Source organism: Gobius niger, assembly GCF_951799975.1.
Source record: "Gobius niger genome assembly, chromosome: 6".
NCBI lineage: Eukaryota > Metazoa > Chordata > Actinopteri > Gobiiformes > Gobiidae > Gobius > Gobius niger.
The window spans coordinates 21,668,988-21,688,466 of record NC_136857.1 but is presented as its reverse complement, the minus strand read 5'-3'; the positions used below and the strand labels follow the sequence as shown (position 1 = coordinate 21,688,466).

Below are 19,479 nucleotides of genomic sequence, written 5' to 3'. Positions count from 1 at the left end.
CGGTGCAAGTACAATCTAAAAAATAATAAGTTGGTTTTGAAATGAAATAGCCTAATGATCGTTATTAGACAGTATTTATGACCTTGGAATACAATTGGCAATGCTTTCAAAGCTGCTGTATAATAAAATGTACCTCTGGGCTCACAATACGTGAAAACATATGGTACAGCAGCAAAGGAAAAAAAAGGAAAAAATAAATAAAAAGCAACGCAGTGCAGGTCATGTGCTCGTTAAGCGGAGGGACCGTCACGTGGGGGCCGCCTGCGGAATTCTGGGAAATTAACATGGCGGCGCCCATATGGAGCTAAGCCCCGCCCTACTCGCGATTGCGTTTGATATTATAGATATTCAATTAAGGCAAAAAAAAAGATAGAAAAAAAAAATTCAACTATGTTTATAGAAATGGCAGCGGGCCAATTAAAATTAGGCGCGGGCTGCAGTTGGCCCATGGGCCATAGTTTGGACACCCCTGCCTTAACCCAATGAGTCTCAAGTTGATTTATATTTTTTGACTGATAGCTTTATGCCAGAAGCACCTCCAAAAACCACCAGGGGGAGGTTCACAGGTTGACCAGCTTTATATCTCACAGTGACAGATCTGAGTCAGACTGTTTTCGTATGTGAACTGTAGTGTTAATTTGAAACGCACCGTGTAAGAAATAATGTACATGGTTTTACAAAGTCTAGTGCAGCAATAAGTTGTACAAAACAGCACTGAGCTGGCCTAAACCAGGTTCAATCATGATCTTATACAAATCTGGTAGAGTGGAATGAGTTTAGCAGTGACTCCAGATGTGATGAATGTGTGAAAGTGCTGCCTCCTTGTGGACAAAACCAGAACAAAAAGGTCCAAAAGATTTTAGGGCAGAAGCGAAACTGGAGAAAGCAAGTTAACAAGTCTCATTTTTATTAATAAAAATAGTCAAATCTACTGGATATATATAATAAGTGGAAACTATGAAAGAAAAAAAAACAAAAAACAAATGTTAAATACAGTAGCTCGCTCTTGTGCCTCATCTCTCCAGTCGGCTCCACTCAGCTGGAGGGTCCCTGGGTCCTCTTGGCTTTGGAACACGTTTATTAAACCCTAAAGGAAGGGAAACATTACACATTACAAATTTATAGATGAACATTTTATCAGTCACAGAGGAGGGAGTCTGAACTATATCAGTGTTTTTCAGAGGCTAGACTGGCCTGAAAAATACTGTTGTATAATCAGAATAGGACCAATGATTATTCCACATGGAACAATGTGGAATGTCCTCAATGTCCTCAATCCTATTTGAGGACATTACCAACAAACTATACAAAACTACTACTAAAACTACTACTATAAACAAAGTACTCTTTGTAGTAGTTTGTTGTGGTGTGTTTTGGTTCGGTTGTAAAACTTTATGGTTTAAACGTGGTCTGCTTTAACTGAACCGTGGTGCAATTTCTTGGATAGTACATTATTTATCAAGACAGGTGATAAATAGCAAGTACAAGCTGGAAAATTGCAGAAAGCTATTTGTGGACATGTTGCACCTAATTTACAGTTTGAAATTGTATGTGTTACTGTATTGGGGCCCCATATCTGAATATGCTATGTGAGCTGAGCAGCTCTTTCAGTGGCAGACAGAAATACCCTCAGTGCAAGAAGGAGCTTCCACAGGTCATTCATTCCCACGGCTGTCAGACTGTACAACACTACTGTAAAGTAACATGTGCAATATCCTCTTTGCGATACTTACACTATGACTGTAAACCTGCACTGCCAATGCTTACTATGTTTCTTTTATTTTTGTTTATACTTTTTACCCCCTTAAGTTTTGTAGTCATTGTATATAAGATACCTCTATTTACTATTTAATTGTTAGCACATTTCCTGTCTATTCTGCGCACCCTCAGTGTTTCTGAGAGCTGAATGTAACAAGGGAATTTCTCCATTGTGAGATCAATAAAGGCTTACTGTATCTTATCTTATATAATGCTCCTAATTCACTTTTGCATGTGCTACTTGTTTTGCACATAAGCAAATGCTTGTTAAATTACCCCCTTAATGTGTAGCACATGAATGTGTCGCCTGACCTTGGTGCACACCAGTGCTTGGAAAACAAACTAATGACTAAATGGAAGCATTGATCCCCCCAAAAAACTGTCTGGAAATTGTGCTATATCCGGAGTATACGAGTGAACATACAGTAAGTACCGGTATTTTCAAACACTGTACACTTTGTAAGTGAAGTGATGGATCATGGAGCATTCACAAGCTGTACATATGAAGCAGAATATCCCTGGAAGTGCACCAGAGTTCACTTCAATTGAAGTGTGAACACGCCCTTAACCAAAAGGTAAGTTGGACCATAGCAATGGGTGTCCAGCAGGGAAGGACTTGATGTCGTATAGTTAGTATATGTGACCATGAGGTTAGATGGACATATCAATCTCCTTGGAGGTTATTGTTTGCTTTTGTTAAAAACAAAGAAAGAAAATAGACCAATAACATCTGAAAACCTATTGATTATGAGTTCGATGCTTTGTAGGAAGACATTAGACTGTATCAACTCCATGATCAGGAAAGAGTTTGGTGTGAGCTGTTTGGAGACTGATGGATCGTACCTATTCCATTAGAGGGGGGTAAGCTGCTGGAGTCAGAAGCTGAAGGAGTGACGTCCTCGTAATCATCGTCTACTTCTGAAACTGGCTCTGGGGCTGTTGAAGATAGATACATCAATATAATGAAGAATTTAAAAAACAAAAATGTGATCCTCAAAGAGTGAACAACCTGAGAGCAGGTGATAGTGCGGCGTGACGTCAGAGCTTGTGGGTGAGGCCAGGTCATACAGGTGAGTCTCAGTGGAGTGGGGCTTGGCTCGGGGTCGGACCACACTGTAGACGGGGCTAGAGGTCGCTGGGAAGTTGTCATAGTGATGGGCCACATCCGGTTTTCTGGAAGCAGGCAAAAAAGTTCTGCTTTAAAGCAGTACTAAGTAACTCATGTCCCTAGAGGCCATAAGCGCCTACGCTGACAGAAAGGACAAAGGGAGAGAGGGATATTGTACATCCAATTACACAATGGAGCATTTTTTTTACTCAAACTTGGCTGTAAATACTGTTTAAGTGGTGCTAGCCCGCAGTTTGCTTTACCCGTTTGCCTGTTAGCATCTTCTTCATAATTCTATTAGTGTGTATTGAGGCCTCCGACCTGTAGGCAGCAAGTTGTAATTGTGGTTTTCTGGCCAGAGACAACAGGGGGAGATGAAAGACCCCCCCCCCCCCCCCCCCCCTAAAGACATTTAGATTTCATGTGATAAATGATATGTGTGGAAGATTACATAGACTCAATATAGGATGAATACCACGGCTATTAGCAGCATGAATAACAGATAGTCTTCTGTCTTCTGTGCATGCTTTGGGTTGAATTGAGACACTAGGAATCTTCCCAGTCTGTTTTGTCCCACATCCTGCACCTCTTTGTTCTGGTTGCATACCTGGGGAGGGTCGTGGACTGGGGTGTGGCCACCTTCTTGTTGACCGCAGCATACGTCACCTCCATCTCCTTCGGCTGGGGCCTGCTCCAAATACAATATGATATAATTTAGTAGTCACTGCTTAGAACTATGGGCTAATCCTATTTTAGACCTGGGATGAGGCTATCCTCATCCCAGGTCTACATAGCTCTTCTGTTCTCTAGGCCGATCTTTGGGTCAGAATTATGATTATTTCAACCTTTTTTTTAAAATCATTATTATTACTTGTCTATGAGCTGGAAGCGCCTGGTTTGGTTGCATATACTTACACGTATAATTCTAAGATTGTGTAATGGGGACAACATCCCTCACACACTCTCTGGTTGATACTGTATGTGCGCAGCCCAATAATACATATAATTCTTTCCATTCATCCATGATAATACAAAGCCTTCCCATTGCTTCCTGGTTTGAGCGTTACCAAGGAGACGAGAACATGATGCTGCGGGGGGTTGGTGTGACTGAGTCTTGTGTGTGTGCGTGTGTGGTGATGGGGGTGACACTGAGGAGACTGAGAATCTCACTCTGAACTGGTCACACCTCCATATGGGCCATCTCTCACCACATTCTCATCAAACTGAGCCAGCATCATGCGACTCTGCTCCTGTTTGCTCTACTCCATTCCTACAGCTAAACCACGACAAAACCAGGACTAAACCTGGATTAGATGAGGACTAAATGGGAGTAGAAGTCAGACTAACCTGTTTGTTGCAACAGCTTCCGCACTTCTGTTTCTCTGCTGAAAAAATATGAAATACAAAAAAGGAGTTGTTGAGAGTTTTGTTGTATGTTTTTCTCCACTCTTCCCTTTCACACTGAACTATCCATTAAAAAAGTATATGGGCTACAAAACGATAAATATATAGACTAAATAAAAAACAACACAGCAAACGCAGAGCATGCAGTAGATGAAGAAATATTCTCTGTGCAGCCGGTCATAGACAGAAAGAGAACATTAATAACTGTCATCACACTGATCCTGAGTCGGGCACTCGAAACTGCTGGGTGTGGACTAAAACGTGACGAGAAAACGCTATGGCTATGACTACTGTAAACATTGTGGGTAATTATGTTGTTTTCTCATAGTTTTCAGTTAAATAGCAGTCCTGATAATGCAAACAAAGGTAGTGTGGAAAGGCAGCAGCAGCAACAGCATCAAAATACAGTTGTTACCAAACATCAAGCGTAATTTACTCATGAACACTCACCTTTTCTACTGTCCCCCGGAAAAGTCTCTGGATGAATGTTGGATTAGTCCAGGCTTAGTCCTGGATTAGCCCTGGTTTAACTATCCTTGATTTGGTCTAGTTTGAAGCCCTGTCTTGGTGAACCTTGGTTCTGGTGTTTAACAGTACTGTTTCTGAAACAGGAAGTGCAACTTCTCTCCGAGCTTCCCTTCCTCTCACTCTTTATCTCTCTATAAACCTCTATGTGCAGCACAGCTATAAGAGGATCCTGTGGTGTTTGTCACATCACTACTACTGTGTGATGAAACAAGGGACTTCACAAGGTTATTCAAGTTTATCATCATTTCTAATAAGAAAACATTCTATCAATTTAGAAATGCCAAAATTCATGTCAAGATAAATAATTGTTTATATTTTTAGCACACCTATATTTTTTAGTTCTGCCCTTACTTGTCTATAACAGTCAGTAGTACTGCAGTAGTATTTGTTGGTGCAGCAGCAGTAGTAGTAGTAATAGTAGTAGAGGCAGCAGTAGTAGTTGTACAGTATGTTTAGCAGTACCTGTGACGGGTTGGAGTAAAGATGAGTAGAGCTGTGCTTCTGGAGGAACCATCTGAACAAACAGGAAGTGGCCGTGTAGATGAAGCGGTACTGATCCTGTCAAAATAAAATATATGAGTTTATGACTTTAACTGAGTGTGAATTTCATTTGATATATTTAATCTAATCTAATTTAATCTGTTCCATTGCGAGATACAGTGCCTTGGTAGAGGTCTATTCAAAGGTTTGTAGACAGTTTTTAATTCCTGAAATTGGTGTTTGTTATATATAATAGAACACAGGCGAAAGCGTCAAATAAATCTTGTGTTTGATGAGCCTCCAAATTGAAGAAGTGTGGGGAGGTGAAAGTGCCAGAAATAGTCAGACTTCTGTTTTTCTGTGACATTTAAAACTTATAGACCATTTCGAACACAGTGTTTGAATTTGTATAACCTACTTTGGTTTGCACTGCGCTGGGTCTCTGCCGCCTCAGCTCCGTAACAATTCTCAAGATGCTGAAGTCTGGTGTTAACCTCTGCCAAAAACACACAAAAAAATTATTAGAAAAGACAAAAGGCCCATACCAAAACCTATACATGGAGAGACCGGAGGCAGGATAACCACTGTCCTACCTGGTGTGTCAGTAGTTGGTAGACATGGTCAAGAGCACAGATGACTCCGGTTCGACCACAGCCAGCACTGAGACACAAATGTAAATATGACTGATTATCAATAAATAGTAACTAGGTTTATAGCAACTAGGTTACTACTATTACTACTACTGCCACTTAAAGGTGCATTTGATTTTTTTGTGACCCAGCGGCTGTATGGGAGGTTAGCATGGTGCTCCAGGATCAATTGTTTTGTAGGTTTGCTGGTGAGAGGGTCCGTCAACAGTGAAGACCTACCAGAAACTCCAAAAACAATTGATTATGAAGCATCAATGGAAAGTAAAGCTGCCATTCTAACCACTCATACACCCGCAAAAAACTACTGGCACAAAACACATGACCTGCTATCACTGTTCATACGTTTGCATACTTTGCATACATTATCACCCGAGCATGTTTATGTTTGCATTCATTTGAATGGCATTGGACTTAGATTCAGTTTATAGTTGAAAGGGGTTTTGAACTTTAAAGTTAAACATAAAGGTAGGAGGGCAACAAATCTGTAACCTTTTAAGAGTCACATTGCGGATATCTTGTTATGGTTCATGGAACATTTCTGTAATGACTGGGCGGCCCAATGCACACAAAAAGACAAAAAACGTTATAAGGTCTGTGCACGAATGATTTGAGGTGAAAAATAAGTCATGAGTCTCTGGTGTCCTGTGATTGTGATCATTCTAAACCACATGTGTCAAGGTCAAGGCCCCAAATGATTTAATGTGGCCCTTTGAGGAGCATGAATTCCTGAGCATGTAAAAATAAAGCAAGAGTTATGGATTTTTAACGGAATAACTAGTTTGCTCACTCCAGCCACTAGGGGGCAGATTAAATTAAAAAAGGGAAAGAATTCCACACGTGTCCAGCAGAGGGCACTGACATAATAAGAGATCAGGATATAAACAGCATAATATAGCCATGTGGTAAATGCTCAGTCTGTCCCAGGGCGGCTGTGGCTACAATAGTAACTTACTGCCATCGAGTGTGGAGTGAATGAATAATGACTTCATGTAGCACTTTGAGAAACATGTGACACAGGCTGAGGAAGCACGATAAGTGTAAGATGTTGTTATTTATGAGGCCACAGTCCCGTGACCCGCCGTGGGAACTGAATTTCGGCCCTCAACCCAAACGAGTTCGACATCCCTGCTCTAAACGGTCCACACTGAGCATCAAATCTAACAATAACAATGCAGACTTGACATGACATCACTCACATTCCCTCTATTCCGGAAGCTCACATGGGTGCTTACATAGGAACCTAGTTTACATAGGACTGCAGACATCAAGAGAAAATGAGTTACTACACGGACACAAAGCCGTTTTCAGGTGGCTCAGAGAAACAGTGCAGTGTTGACATGTTGGTGCAAGTTACACAAATCAATCCACTGTGCATCAGATTTAAGCGAGGCACAGTATTGAACGGACTTCACGCTCTGCCGGAAGTGTCAAGACAACCGAAGTGGAGGAATAAGGTGAATAGGTCTGTAATATGTTCTAGTCCTATCTAAATGCATGTGAGTATGTAAATGTCTGAGACAGGGCAGATGTGACTGTTCTACAAACAGCGAGAAACTGATCCATATTCACCTCCTTCTGTCAGCGAGCCATCTGTCTCCACAGTCGCACCACAGACAGGCACAAGATCTGACCCAGGATCAGACCGAAATACAACTGACTCTACAGGCCCAAACCAGGACCAAGCCTAAGACAGTCTCACCTGCAGTGCACAAGTCTGGGAGGACGGTTCTGTGGATTTCGGACGAGGTCTGGACTGGACTTGTCAAGGTCCTGGACTCTGTGGAGGAGGTCTATGACTCCTGAGGCCTTGTATGGAACGTCATGATCCGGCCACGAGATGAACTGCAGCTGAGTCACCACACGCACATCCTAAGAAAAAACAATCAGAAGTGGAGGGTTTCATACAGTAGTCATCTGGACTGAGTTGATTGGTATGAGATGAGAGGCAAAGCATCCTGAGGAAGCTTCTGGGATGTGAAGCAAAGCATATTCAATTCTTCAACTCCACCCACAGACAAGTTTGTGTTTTCTTGCACCTTTTGAACTTTATCTATTTTTTCATTTGAAAGCCATAAATATTTATCCAAATTTTGACACAAGAAACATAAAAATACGATCCAAATAACATAAAGACAGCTGGGTCACAACACGGACATCCTACACAGTCTCATCATGGCCAGAGCCCACAGTCTCCCTCCACATATGACTACATTCTGCGACCGCCTCAACATGTACAGTATGTCACACAACAGCAGGCTGTACAGGCGGCCCACACATTTCATATTTGCCTCACATGTGCTCTGATCTGTGCACTTTAACACTTATATGTGACATGTGCCCACTCACAGGATTTAGACACGTACAGACTGCATGTGACATATGAGACTGGAGAGGCAAAAGGGTGCTAAGTCTGCACTGGTATATGCCCTATAGCTACTTCATATAGCTATAAATACTTTTCCCATTTACAAACTGAAGAAATTAAGCTTTTTAATAATTCTACATTATCAGTTGTGGCTGCAGCTTTCTCCTAAAGTCTCTAAAGCATTCTGTAATATCTACAAAAGCACGTTTTACAGCTTTCTGGGTGCCGACTGCCCTGTTACGTCCTCCAACATGTTAAATATTTTTAACATCAGTGCTACTTCTGGGTTTATGATCACTCATGATAAGCTGCAGTCGCCGCACACGGCAGTCTCTTTTTTCCACGACAATCTGCAACCACAATGTACTGCAAGGGAGCAAAGATTTCATTTCATTCTTTGGCTAGGGTAATAAAATAGGTGCAGCCCCTCATTGATCTTGTGTAGATCCCTGATACTAAACGGGTTCAAATTCACTTCATGAGCAGCTTGTTGTGAATTGTCACTGTAATTTACCTGTTGGTATGAGACCTCTAGTTCTCTGACTATGATATCATCAGTGGGGCTGGACTCCCTCTGCTGGACACACATGAACAAACTTGAACAGGACGTAATACTTTTTTTAAATGAAGATTTTTTTTTTTTGATGATTAGCAGTCGTGTTAATCTAATAGAGTTAAGTGTTCTCACACAGTGAACAGTAAAGGGCCCAAATGTACTGGTTTGGTTCTGAGGCGCCCAGTAGATCTCACACTTTTTCTGCAAAGCAAAACAACACGTAATAAACAGTTGACCATCATATGATAGGATGATACATTATGCTTTAAAATATTTAATTACAAAATGTACAACTAAATTGTGCCTATGTTTATATTCAATGTTTTCTTTAACAATTACATTAAATAAAAAATCTGAATCTACAAGGAATTTCAATAAAAATTTGGATGAGTGCTTCTGACTTCTACTTAAGTAATATCATTTTAAAGCAGTATGTGTGCATGAGAAAATATATGTAAGTATTTACCTTGGCCATTTCAAACTCTCTGCAGGCCATCACGATCACCTGCAGCACGACATGTGACAAGAACAGATGTTTAAACATAGCACAAATCTTCTTTTGATTTATTTGCGCTTATTATAATATTACAAATTCATACCTTGACCCGGTATTCCCAGATCATCCTCCAGAAGTCCCGCAGAGTGGATTTAAGAGGAGCCTGAGCTGCGATACAGACATCAGAGAGCGGCCCCTACAGGACCGACACAGACATTACAAGAGCAGCCAATAACACTGACAAGAGGGGCCTCTGCTGGTGAGAGATGGGAATTAACTGGTAATGTGATATATTGTATAATTGTGTGAGAGCAGGAGGGACTAGAATAGTTTTATTCCACAACGAGCAAACAAAAATCATGTCTTTAACCAAACATGGATTAAAGTGTCATTGGTGTCTTTTGTGTGTGATTTTCATAAGCGTAAACCTGAATTTTGCTGGCGTTGATGTAGTCTTCATCAGACTCTGAGGTCCTGAGAGTAAGGACTACTCTGGAATCATCGTCTAAAAAACAGAATATCTTAAATGATCACCTTAACCAGGTCTAAATGACTCACAGACAGTAGTTTACTGCACCACACAGCACATTTGGAAGGAGTTTGCTGTGCTGTACTTACAGGGCAGTATGTCCTTGTATCTGTTCTTCTTCATGTTTTCTTTCAAAGCTCCAATTTCTGAGCTCTGACATTTTTTCAACCTCACCGATTGAGAGCGCAGCATCTGGGAATAACAAAATATTAGATTAAAATTTGTGTTAAAATCAAAACAAATATCACATTTCCTTTCACAATAGCCTTTAAGCTTTTCTATACAATGTTATTCATACTGAGCCATTAAACATAAGTACAACACATTTTAAACTATAGCAAATGTAAGGCTATTATTAACATATTTATTCTTTTGATTCTCTATGAAACCTCCAGTGAAACCTTTCCCCACTCTCACTGGTTAGTTTTGTGGATCGTGATGGTTGTTTCAGGAAAGCAGTACAGTGGTTTACGATAATGGTCTCAGGTGAAGAAACAGGAAGTGAAATGGACCAACTGATCACATGACATTCTGCCTGTACTGATTTGAACCATAGCTGCCCTGGGATAGTCTGATGGAAACGAAGATATTATGATTGTCTTTGGCCTAGATCCTGATTTCAGTTTGAGCACAATTCAGGTATATATTGCCTTTTAGACATAACGAAAGCCGCCTACTTATTCTGAAAGCTCACACTTCACTTCATGATTGCTTCATGACCAGCCAGTAGAAGCAGTGAGTGGAGAAGTGTCTGTTTTTGTGCATAGTGCTGCAGTAAACATAAAAAAACACAGACTCACAACATGGCGATCTCTCAATATCGTCATATTTCCCAGCCCCTTTTCATTGGCCCTTCTGAAAACCTTTACATCACTCACTCCATTCATTCATGGGCGAGGTGTGTGAAGTGTATTGCCCAAGGACACCACACCAGTCTGCAGTTATCATAGCCGGGAGTTGACCGCTCCCAGCAACAGGGTGTGTGTGTGTGTGTGTGTGTGTGTGTGTGTGTGTGTGTGCAAGTAAACTGTGTCATGAGCCAAGTCTCGGCACTCCTGTTTCTGAGGTGATAGTGCTGTAGAAAACACCTTCAAATCACTACGTGCTTGGATGAACTCTCCAACATGGGCGGTGTTTAAAAGAAAAATTGAAATTAGCAGCACACTCTCTCGAATCTCCTCACACTCACTTATGCTTCTCACGTGTCGATTGAACTGAATTGTATGAAGAGTTTCCTGCTGTGGTTTATAGAAGCTTCAGAACTTATTTGCAAAAATGTTCTTACCAAAGCAGCAGCTTTGGTAAGAAACAGCGGTAACTGTAACCACTTTCCACTTTATACATACTTAGAAATACCATAAGCGTGGCCGTCATACACTCACAACCCTATAAATAGACCATAGCTGAACTCGGCCGTGGTTTAGTTTTGAGAATAGCATTAAACCCAGTTATCTGTAAGCCAGCCTCACTTTTAGTTAGACTCATGTGAATTCTTTGATCGGTTTTCACCCACTCACTTTGAACATGACTCTAATGCGTCAAAAGCATCCACATAAAGCAGACAAACCACGTACTGCCCGCCACACCACTGGGATGTAGGGAAGCAAAACACAGATCACTGGCAGTGCAGTAGAAGTATTTGCATAACTCACAGTAAACTCTTGTTCTGTTGTGCTTTGGTCCGCACTGTCCACAGCGAGCAGCAGAGACGAGAGCAACTCGGAGTTTGACATGTTTCCAGCATCCACCTGTAGCAAGACACGGCATTCAGATCATTATGGCTACGTACTGTTATAGGAGACATGTGTGGCAATAAACTTTCATTTCAGATTCAAAAATGTTTGACAGTTTAGCCTCACCATGTGTTTGTTTTTGTTACTTGCACTAATTAAGGGGGGGGGGTATTATGCAAAATCGACTTTTTCAAGCTTTACATCATGTTATTATGTCACTCCCTCATTAAAAACATGCCTGAAGTGTTGCCTTGGCACATTCACGTATTTTTGAGTAATCTGTAAAAACTCTGATGGCAGCCATTTTAGGGATAGGTTTGCCTGAGTCCTCCTAGGAACGCCCCCACCTCCTGGAGACGCCTCCGAGCTTTCGTCACCAGCCGAGTAACCAACCACTGCTCCTCAGCAGAACCCCCTCCCCACTGATGCCACAGACAGCGTGTGGAGGGGGCGTGTCAGAAAGGGTCAGAGGTTCTTAAAGAGACAGAGGCCTATTTCAAGACATTCACTACAGCCATTTTGAGAGAGCAATTTTATACAAGGCAGTTATTCTAATTTACTGCATTTACAAACCAACAGAAGGTTTGGTCATCATTGTAGTGTGCTATAGACTGGGGCTATGTGATTGAAAAAAGCATAATACCCCCTCTTTAAGAACTTGAATCAACAAAACCCCATGATAGGTACTAGTTTTGGCCTATACCCTTCTGATATCGTTGGAATAAAAGTTGTTACAATCTAGATTTAAATTCAGCCTTTATCTTTTCCCTGTTTACCACTATTAACACAACAATCACTTATCTTGCAACAATGAAGCAAGTGACAAACAGTTTTCGACTTCCTCTCACAATGTCTTAATGAATCCATGGCCACACCGAGGACAATATTTGTATTTGATAGAAAGATATACACAAATACCTGAGTCTTCACTTTCCGAATCCTAAGACTGAACTGTCTCCATTTGCAGTGACCAGATGAGTCCAGGCAGTAGGGATGCAGCAGCAGTAAAATGTCTGGTTAACCTGTCATCAAACAAACCCCACAGAGCTGTCTCCGACTTTAAGCAGTGAATAATATTGTTATTTAAAGCAGTAGTATATATATAGTAGCAGTATAGGTGCAGCCGTTCGTGCAGAAGTGCTAGTGGAAGTGAGTTCGACCTCTAGTCTGTTGACAGTCAGACCCAGCTTCAGTTCTGTTAATAATTCACTCTCATCAGGAAGTAAAGACTAACTGCCCACTGACATCAGAGCTGAGAGGGAAACAGGAGACTGCGGTTTTCACACTCCTGTATTCAAACTATTTGTTTTATATACCATTATCTATGATGACCTATAATTGATATTTTGTGCAACAATAAACAAGAAGTACACAAATAAACTCAAATCAGTAGGTCTTATTAAAAACATCAGAGCTGGTTTAGTCCACTCTGAAACATTAGGGCTGTGTTTACCCATTCTGCATAGGCTAATATTAGAAATGCATTAGGAGATTCTAATTCAAAGAATAGATAGAATAGATATGTTTTAGCTTTTCTAGTTTTTGGTCTTTTAGACATAATACCGTGTCTTTGCAATATCCCCTGACACAGTTTCTAAAGATATTCATAAGATATGAGCTACTTTTCCTTTTGTTGTGAAGGCCTAATGTGCTCACTCTTTGCCAAAGGGACAACAATACGATGAGAGAGACGATACGTCATGAACGGAGGTGAAAATGAAGCAGAAAAACATTATCTTTAGAATCACGGAAAACCCCAGTTGATTTTTTTTTTGTAAGTTACTCATCATTTACTTTGATGATGTTTTGATTTTTTTTAGGCCATTTTTAATACGGCTCTCACCTGTGTGGTACGATCGGCTCTTCCAAATAACTCAAAAGAATCGATCAGATGGTCCAATAGCGCCCCATCAGTGAGCGGGTGAAAGCGAGAGTCGGCTGTGGGCCGCTGCAGGACTGCTCCTCTCCCGGTCCGACACGGATCCGATTTAGGCCGAAATACGACTCAAAGCTGTTCCTCTACAGGCTTCAGGTGATCTGCGATTACGACGTGTTCGTATCATTGTTTAAGCAATCTTTAGGCTACGTGTGTAAAAGTGCATGCGTAACAATGCGTAATCTGAATAACCTACATTTTTTTGTGTCTAATTATTAAGGCTTAGCAACATTTCTGACAAGTCTGTTATGTGAGATTTGCCTCCCTGAAATGTGTTTTTTGATGGCTGATGTGCGTGCGATTATCAGCCATCAAAAAGTAGTCTAATTAAAATGATTTTGAATTAATTAGTTTTTAATGTAGGCCTGTATAGACTATTATATAGCCGGAAGAGTGCCTTGGTTTTTTTTTTTCGTTCATAAGATTTGCTTGTTTGTGAAGAGGCATTGCCATTTGCCCATTTGGGGACAATGACAGTTTGATTGTCTTGCAGTGCAGGAGTATCCAACTTTATCACTGCAGGCAAGATGTTTGTTATTAACATGCTCAGGAAAAAGAAAAATACATTAAAATGTGACTCATCAAGCACATGCATGTGTATTTTTACATTTAGTTTTCAGTCTGATCTGTCGACCACATCCGTCTCTTACTCTCTTTTGTTCATTGCAGACTTGACTGACTGATCTCCTCCTAGCTGCACCTCCTCTGCTCCACCATGCACCTCAAGCCTGCCCTGAGCCCAGCCCCCATCCTCCTCCTCCTGCTGCTGCTCCTGCCCTGTGCCTCTTCAGTCCCTCTCTCCTCCTCCGCTTTGGAGGGTGGCAGAACTGTGTATAGCACTTCGGAAACCTCCTTCACTCACCTCACGGTCCACTCCAGGACCGGCGAGGTTTATGTCGGCGCGGTCAACCGGGTCCTCAAACTCTCCACCAACCTGACGCTGCAGAGAAGTCACATGACCGGTCCCGTGGAGGACAACAACAAGTGCTACCCGCCTCCCAGCGTCAGAGCGTGTGACCTCAAGTAACGCATTTTGATGTGTCCTGTATTTCCTCTGTGCATTCTTTCCTCACAGCAAATACATGCGGCTTCAGTGGCAAAATAAACCAGACAATAGAGATGTAGCACACGAGTTCTGGACCTGGTACTTGTTTTCGGGGAGTTGTGGTTTGGCTCAAACATTGGAGAGAAACTCTTCTTAAATGGGATGAACTTGTGACTTGGACTCAGTAACGAGGACAGTGCCTTGACTTCGACTCAAACTTCATTTTAATGACTCAGACTTACACATTCAGGACTTGGATTTGAACAATGAGGACTTGCAAACATCTCTGCTCGACACTGACTTTATCTAATCCTTTATCTTAACTAATCCATCCTTTTCATGGACAGAAGAATTTCCAGCTCCTGTCTCTTCTGGTAGACCTGTATCAGTTTTGTTCTTGATCAAGTTGTCTCGTTCTCAGGCTGGACTGGTCTGATAACGTGAACAAACTCCTTCTCGTGGACTACAGTGGAGACAGGCTGGTGGCCTGTGGGTCCATCTGGCAGGGCGTGTGCCAGTTCCTTCGTTTGGACGATCTTTTTAAACTCGGAGAACCTCATCATCGCAAAGAGCACTATCTCTCTGGAGCCCGCGAGGCAGACGGGATGGCAGGTACAAACTGCTTCTTTTGTACCTGGGGCATCGCATCAGCTGCAAACCTGTATTGTAACTATGTTGTGTTGGATCCATATTTTTCAAAGAGTTTAAAGAGTCACGTTGGATGAGATCTTTACATGACATTGTATTTTGTATAGTTGTGGCTGAACTGTGTGTTGTACATTGTGAGGATCTAAACCAAATCCATTAACAATGTCACTAGGGCCAACAATGTTTTCTCAGCAGGTTCATGTTTCTCTTTTTTACATGACCCTGTGCTGTTTGCATCAATATTTAGCAATGATTTACTCGCTTACGGGAAATTTAGCCATTTTGTTTTTTTTAGAACTTCTGTGTCAGTGTCATTGAACCGTCTACTCCAAAATGCCATAGAGGGCAACTGGAAATAATTGCTTTAGAGTTATGTATAAAGCTGTTTGGAAGAATTGGAAACCACTTTTTTTTTTTTGTTAAGAAAAAGTGTCAAGATTTGGAGGAAACATTGTCTGATGGGACAGCAAATATGAATGGTTTTTAATCACATGACTTTTGCCTGTTCTAGTTGGAAATTCTTACCCATATAAAAGATTTTAGTCTTGTTTTAAATACTTCCTTGTTTTACATCATTATGAAACCCAACAGCGTGTTGAATGACTGTAATCTCTTCCACCTCTCTAGACGTAGTAAACTTTGAGTCTTTCCATTTCTCTCCCAGCTGTGATAGTGGGTGTTGAGGTCCCGACGCCTGATCTGGTTAAAAGCGGGAGTCGTCTGTTCATCGGAGCGGCCGTTAATGGGAAGACCAGAAGATTCCCCTCGCTTTCAAGCCGCAACCTTGTGTCCAACGTGACGAGCGTCGACATGTTCTCTCTGGTCTATGAGGACGAGTTTGTCTCCTCTGAGATCAGAATCCCCTCCGATACCCTCTCCCTGTACCCCGCCTTCGACATCTACTATGTCTACGGCTTCTCCAGCCGCTCGTACGTCTACTTCCTCACGCTCCAGCTCGACACGCAGCTCACCCCAAAAAACACAGAGGGAGAGGAGTTTTATACCTCAAAAATTGTCCGAATGTGCTCCGATGACACAGAGTTCAATTCCTACATGGAGTTCCCCCTGGGGTGCACCAAAGACGGGGTGGAGTATCGTCTGGTGCAGGCCGCGTTCAAACAGAAGCCGGGGAGAAAACTGGCACAGGCGCTGGGGCTCAGAGAGGACGATGACGTGCTGTTTGTGGTGTTTTCACAGGTAAGTAGAAATAATGAGTTGATATTATTCGATCTGGTTCGTCTAACCCAGGTCTTGGTCTGGTTTTAGGGTCAGAGGAACATTTTCAACCCCTCCAACGAGACCGTCCTGTGCCTCTTCACGCTCCATGACATAAACCTGGCCATGAGAGAGAGGATCCGCTCCTGTTACCGAGGGGAGGGGCAGCTGTCTCTGCCCTGGCTGCTCAACAAGGAGTTACCATGTATACATGTAGTAAGTGCCATTATACTTTACAGGATACTCACTTAAGTGCTGCTGCTCATAACCTTCAGACACACAACACATTTTATCTGTAAGTTTTGTTCTTGCTTTCACAGAATTGTTCGAGTTGTAGCCTCTAAACTAAACTTTGACCTTTTTCTTGACTGTTTTCAGCCCCTGCAGATTGGAGACGACTGCTGCGGGCTAGTCCTGAATCAACCTCTAGGGGGGGTGAAAATGATCGAGGGACACCCCCTGTATGAGGACAGGACCCAGGGCATGGGGGCTGTGGCAGGGTACACTGTTGGGGAGGACACTGTGGTCTTTGTGGGGACAAGGACGGGACAGTTAAAAAAGGCAAGGCACTGGTTCTTGGTTGTCCTCAAATGTGGCTTCAATCATATGGTGTTTTGCAAACACTTACAGTAAATTCCAGTGAGGTCTGCGCTATCTCACTGTCAGTAAGATATACGTATACATTAACTTACTGGACAAACCAGCACAGCTTTGCCAAAAACATTGACTTGGCATCATGAAAATCCATATTATCCGTATTAATAAGAATGCTGGTATATATTTTTTGTATCGTACTCGTTTGCTTTGTTTGTTTTGTAACACCTATGTAGTTGATTTGTTCCAGATGAAAAAACAGTTCAGTGCATTTGCCAAAACACATGAGAAAACTTGTGCAAATGTTCAAAGCGCAGTCTAAACATTAAAACACAGGGCTATAAAACACATCTTAAAAACCTTGGAAACACAAAGAAACATTAAGAAACTGTGTATAAAAGAAGCAATAAGAGATGCAGCAAAAACAAATAATAAAGTGCAAGGAACAGGTTGTAAAATGAAACTATTTGCACGTCTAGAAAGAGGAGTGTGTCTAATACGGCACAGGCCTTAATTGAACTGACTGATTTTCCTGCCTGATTTTAGATCCGTGTGGATGGAGTGTCAAACTCCCAGAATGCACAGCTGTATGAGACAGTGAATGTGGTTGCAGGGAAGCCCATCCTGAAGGACATGGGGTTTAGCCCGGACCATCACTTCATTTACCTGCTCAGTGACACACAGGTGATATAATGTAATGTAATGTAATATATATAATGTGTATAATATAATGTAATATAACATAATACTATATCAAATTTACCTATGTATGAAAAATTAACAAGATTTATCCCAGGGTCTGATCCGCTGAAAAGAATTCTGGGAGAGTTTGTTTCCCTCAAATTGAGGATTTTTATCAGGGGAAATAAAAACTGGAACGACAATAAGGTTTGGCACCATAAATTCGGTGTAAATTGTAAATTAGCAGCATGTGATGATACAAATCACAGAAATGTGTTGGGACAAGTTTAAATAAGACATTATGTTGTGTAGAGGAAATAGACACCTGCTTTGTCCATACTTATACAGACATCAGTGAGATACTGAATGAGGTGTAGAACCAAGTTACAGCTTTACAGCTGCAGGTATCAGACAGTCTCCAGTGTAAAAGTTGTTGAAAGTTAAACTCTCACGGGGGGTTGGGGGTCGGGGTTATTTTTTTGAAAAAAGTTTAATTTCAGTTTAATTGTTGAAGTAAATGCTTATTGGCAATTATTTTATGTGTTGATTATCTTTATGTGTTGCACATGCTGACAACAGCATCACACGGGGGGCTTCAAGTACAAAACGTTGTGAACCACTATACTAAATGACAGCACTGATGATTGTTTTACATACGCTGTCATATTTCTGTAGGTGACCCGTTTACCTGTGGAATCCTGTGAGCAGTACGGGTCCTGCTCTGAGTGTCTGGGCTCCGGAGACCCACATTGCGGATGGTGTGTCCTCTTCAACAAGTGAGTACCATTTACTACCCTTATTCTAATTACAAGGATGCCTGCAGTGCGGCACATGATGAATGCCATCTCTGTGTGAGAAAATACCCCATATCACTGAGTGGCTGGTCTGCAGGGGCAACACTTTATTCACTAAGAAATATGCCCTAAGAGAGCGTCCTCCTCAACAAATCAATCTTTACCTTGATGAACGTTTTGTTTCATTCCGTTGAACAAAATGTACGTCTGATTGTAAAGAATGTTTGCATCCACCACTGTGACCTCTGACCTCACTCTGGTCAGGTTACTGTTTGTAAAATAAACCATATAAATAAACCTCTAAAATGCACTGGAATATAAAAAATACATTTAATTTGTGTTAAAAAGTCCTCCCTTTTATAATGCCGCACATAATTTGAAACAACTTCAGAAACTTTTTTTCCGTCCACAAATCTGATGTCTTCATTATTTAACATCCTGATTTGGTCACCCGTGTTAATAAAGACAAAGAAAAAAAAATAAAAGAAAAAAAATGTTCTTTGACGAGTTACAACCATTTGGAGGAATCTGACTGACTCTCATCTGGATTAAATTATTATGATGGTTTTGTGTTACATTTTCGTGGCAGATGTTCAAGACGCGAGTCTTGTGAAAAGTCGGAGGAGTCTCAGAATTACAACACCAAACTGGACCAATGTGTGAAGACTTCTGTCGCTTAGCAACACGTCTGTCACATCCTCGCCTACAACTACTCACCTGTCCACATCATAAACTGGTAAAACATAAATAATGCAGGTATATTGGTAACACCTCGCTCCATATGGGCTCAGGCAAGACATCACTGGTGTAGTAACCTGCCTGATCTAAGCGAGACGAGAGCAACCACCGACCTGGAACAAAACATTCACATGTTCAGATTGCTCTGGACACAAACCCAAATATGAATCCAGATTCAGTGGTGTGATTTGTAATCATGTATGTGGCTGATATAGTGGTGA

The 19,479-nt window shown here is 41.5% G+C and overlaps 2 protein-coding genes and 1 long non-coding RNA gene across 3 annotated transcripts; 2 read left to right on the top strand and 1 right to left on the bottom strand.

Annotated features, from left to right (window-relative positions):
* Positions 1 to 964: 964 nt before the first annotated feature.
* On the bottom strand, positions 965 to 12,686 carry ptpn18 (protein tyrosine phosphatase non-receptor type 18). The gene is made up of 17 exons (XM_079557914.1): positions 12,526 to 12,686; positions 11,527 to 11,622; positions 9,964 to 10,066; positions 9,774 to 9,850; positions 9,449 to 9,541; positions 9,316 to 9,354; positions 8,982 to 9,050; positions 8,808 to 8,870; positions 7,628 to 7,797; positions 5,872 to 5,938; positions 5,697 to 5,774; positions 5,261 to 5,356; positions 4,210 to 4,251; positions 3,474 to 3,547; positions 2,768 to 2,931; positions 2,602 to 2,694; positions 965 to 1,087 (listed from the first exon to the last, which is right to left on the bottom strand). The coding sequence occupies exons 2-17, from the start codon at positions 11,605 to 11,607 to the stop codon at positions 1,014 to 1,016; spliced, it is 1,383 nt and encodes a 460-aa protein (XP_079414040.1). The 5' UTR covers positions 11,608 to 11,622; positions 12,526 to 12,686; the 3' UTR covers positions 965 to 1,013.
* A 1,572-nt stretch (positions 12,687 to 14,258) lies between these two features.
* On the top strand, positions 14,259 to 17,542 carry LOC306964432 (plexin A3-like; the record flags this gene model as incomplete). Its single annotated transcript, XM_079558424.1, has 6 exons — positions 14,259 to 14,566; positions 15,010 to 15,200; positions 15,901 to 16,433; positions 16,503 to 16,667; positions 16,830 to 17,012; positions 17,525 to 17,542. 6 exons carry the CDS (start codon positions 14,259 to 14,261, stop codon positions 17,540 to 17,542), a joined length of 1,398 nt encoding a protein of 465 aa, XP_079414550.1.
* A 57-nt stretch (positions 17,543 to 17,599) lies between these two features.
* Positions 17,600 to 19,475, top strand: LOC306963914. Its single transcript, XR_013792935.1, has 3 exons — positions 17,600 to 17,729; positions 18,402 to 18,502; positions 19,110 to 19,475. It is a non-coding gene; the product is annotated as an uncharacterized lncRNA (long non-coding RNA).
* Positions 19,476 to 19,479: the final 4 nt, after the last annotated feature.